General features: G+C 33.6%; 1 protein-coding gene across 1 annotated transcript; it reads left to right on the plus strand.

Annotated features, from left to right (window-relative positions):
- Window positions 1-1,290: 1,290 nt before the first annotated feature.
- LOC141519425 (olfactory receptor 14I1-like) lies at window positions 1,291-2,268 on the plus strand. The gene has a single exon (XM_074231667.1). The coding sequence runs from the start codon at window positions 1,291-1,293 to the stop codon at window positions 2,266-2,268; it is 978 nt and encodes a 325-aa protein (XP_074087768.1).
- The last annotated feature ends 1,188 nt before the right edge of the window (window positions 2,269-3,456 follow it).

A 3,456-nucleotide genomic window follows, 5' to 3' on the forward strand; every position in this document is an offset into this window, starting at 1 on the left:
GGGAAATATATTTCCACTAACCCAATGTTCATCAAATATTTCAACAAATATAGTATTTTACCAAGTACAGTTTCAGCTCCTGTTGTCCTCTGAAGCTTCATATGATAACAGAATTAATTTAGTGAGAACAAAGATAATATTTGAATGCTGTCTAGCATCTGATTTGGAGAGGAAACTACATAGATAGATAGATAGATAGATAGATAGATAGATAGATAGATAGATAGACAGACAGATAGATAGATAGACACACACACATCTTGAAAAGGAGAAATGCTACAATTCCACTCAGGTAATTTTTTTTTAATTTTTAATTTTTTTATATTCTATTTCAATATGGTGAATTTGCTTAGTTAAATAAATGGGTGTTGGTTCTTGGATTTCATGTTTTTATTATTCACACTTTAGAAAGTCAATATGTCACAGCAGGTTTGAATTAAGGAAAACTGCAACTTAAACCTTTCCTCAAGTATTTGGTATTTGAGTATCTGAGGAAAAGCCATTTAACCTCTCTGAGCTTCAATTTCTCATCCATAATGTGAGTAGAAAACCTATTGCACTTCAGGGAGTTTGTTTCAGCTGAGGACGTGATATTTGCAAAATAATGTCATTATTTTCCATAATTATTATTATTAATCATTATTGTCATCATTGTTATTTCCTACATGAACAGACACCACCTCCAGATTGGCAGATTGGGAGAAATTGTACAAATTTTTATTAAAGTGCGAAAATATCTGCTCTGCCCCTCTCTCAGGGTATAGGTAAGTACTCAATGAAACAATTCCGTTTTAGAAAATATTTTTAAATTTTGTGCTAATAAAATAATAGTCATGAGTATTTTAATTATGATTAATATTATCACTATCATTATTTAACAGACCTTAAGACAGTAGCTAGAGAAATGACCTGGTAACTGAATTCAAATCCAGACTATGACAGAAGCTTTTTTGTGTCTTTTGCCTAATCACTTCCCAGTGCTTGAAGATGCTAAGACTATCATAAGTTAATATCATTGGATTCACATGATTTTTTTTTTCTCCAGGTATATCTGTCTTTTGAAAACAATAACAGATCTCATTAAATATTATTAATAGAGATTGCTTAAAATTTATTGTTTTATAAGTCATATTGTGGCCCTTTAAAATAACTCTTATTGCCTCTCTAACGTGATGAGTAAGAAAGTTCTTGGTCTTTCTATGTAATAAAGTGTTTCTACGCTCTCCTTTCAGATTTTGATATCTTCTACCTATAGTGATTCAAGAAGAATTATATAGTACACCACCATACATGGGCAATTGTAGCATCATCCTGGAATTCTTCCTTATGGAGTTTTCCAGCATCCAAGAGCTTCAGGTCTTACATACTAGCCTTTTTTTACTGATCTATATTGCAACCTTGATGGGGAATCTCCTCACTTTCTCTGCCATTATCACAGACCCACACCTTCATTCTCCAATGTATTTTTTTCTAAGCAACTTATCCCTGTTGGATCTTGGCTGCATCTCTGTCACTGTTCCCAAATTCATTGTGAATTCCTTGACAGGGAATCAATCCATTTCTCTTCTTGGCTGTGCTGCTCAGATTTTCTTTTTTCTCTTCTTTGCAGCAACAGAATATGCTTTGCTTGTGGCTATGTCTTATGACCGCTATGTAGCTATCTGCCACCCCTTGCACTATGGGGCCACTATGACTCCACTCCGCTGTCTTTGGATAACAGTTGGTTCTTGGGTCAGTGGGCTCATCTATTCAGCTCTGCACACAGGGAATTTGTTTCGTATGCCTTTCTCAGGATCCAATATCATCCATCAATTTTTTTGTGATATACCTCATGTCTTAAAGGTCTCAACTTCTGAGGTTCGTGATACTGAATCAATACTCCTTGTCTCCAGTACAACTTTATTTTTGTTCTGCTTTGGTTTTTTAACTATATCTTATACTTATATCTTCTCTGCTGTATTTAAAATGCCATCTGTGGAAGGACGCTACAAAGCCTTGTCTACGTGTTCACCACAATTGATTATCCTCTTCTTATTCCTTCTTGGTGGCATAATCACAGCCTTTGGTCCTATATCAGACACTTCACCAGTTAAGAATCTTTTGATTTCAATGACTTATGTAATGCTGCCTCCCTTCATGAACCCTATCATTTATAGTCTGAGGAACATGAAAATCAAGGTTGCACTGGGTAGAATAATCAAAAGTATCTTTTTTCCCAAGACAGGGATGTCCATCATTGTAAAAATCAAAAAAGGAGAGAATGTATGAATGAGATAGTAAAACTCAAGGGAATACAGCAATGTACATTAAAATGAAGTTACTAGTTTGTCTACAAATAAAAGATGAAGCACCAGAGTACTGAACTTGGACAGTTGTTTTATTTCAACAAGGGAATTATTCATTAAAAAATATTTGTTACTTAAATACATCTTAGGGGTAACCTATGTCTTGATATTTAAATTAATTTGACCATGTTACCTGACACAATGGATTGAAATCAGTACACAATGAAATAATTATTTATTGTTTAACTGGGCAAAAAAACTTCATTGAATAATCATGAATGATGCAGAAAGATTCTCTTCCAAAATTTCTTCTTACTTAGATGTCTTTATAGGTACTCTTTTACGTAAGAGTAATGACTATACCAACATTACCTGTTTAAACTGTATATCTATAAAATGTATATCACAATTCAATTCATTTTTTCACCACATTCATCATTAGTCTTCCGTGATCCACCATCATTGAAAATATTCTTTTTTAATGCATTTATTAACACTTGAATTTCAGTTTTTTCTTGTGCAGTAGAGATTGAGGATTTTTCAAAGGATCCTAAGTGAATGTATTTCTTCTAGACAAGCTGATGACCTTAGGGAATGAAGGGAGAAATTAGCAGTAGCAATAAGAACCTCAAGCCTTAAACATAATTTAAAGTTGGAGCTTCACTTTTATTATTTTTGAGCTCTGTATCAACTGAGTCCTTCAAAGAAACTCAATGGAATTATATGGCACATTTCTCTAGCTTTGGATGATCATTTTATAAATCATTTTCTTTTAAAACTTTTAACCTGTATTTCCCTATCTTACTTAGTCTGGAAGTACAATGCCAACTCCCAATAATGACCCAAGTGACTGCTCTCCTCATTCCCAAACTACTGTCAGTAAATTTAATTCAGTCTCATTGTAGCTCAGAGCTCCAAAGCCCTAGTAGTCACCAGCCTCAGCCTTCTCATAAGCATGCCAAAGGTCTTTGCCCCAACACAACCTGCTTGCTAGGATCTCTTACCTCTGATTAAATAAACCACTTTTTTGTAGCTCTTTAACATAGCTATACTAAATAGTTGGATCTTAATGTTATTCTTGTGGCTTATTCACTTATGAAACATTAAATTCCTTGAGAACAAGTAGAACAGTTTCATTATATTTTTAACATTTTATCTTCTGTATTATTGA

This window comes from Macrotis lagotis, chromosome 3 (genome assembly GCF_037893015.1).
Source record: "Macrotis lagotis isolate mMagLag1 chromosome 3, bilby.v1.9.chrom.fasta, whole genome shotgun sequence".
Classification (NCBI taxonomy): Eukaryota; Metazoa; Chordata; class Mammalia; order Peramelemorphia; family Peramelidae; genus Macrotis; species Macrotis lagotis.

What these genes read in the sequence shown, in the direction of transcription:
- LOC141519425 (XM_074231667.1), top strand. Translation starts at nt 1,291, where the DNA reads ATGGGCAATTGTAGCATCATCCTGGAATTCTTCCTTATGGAGTTTTCC.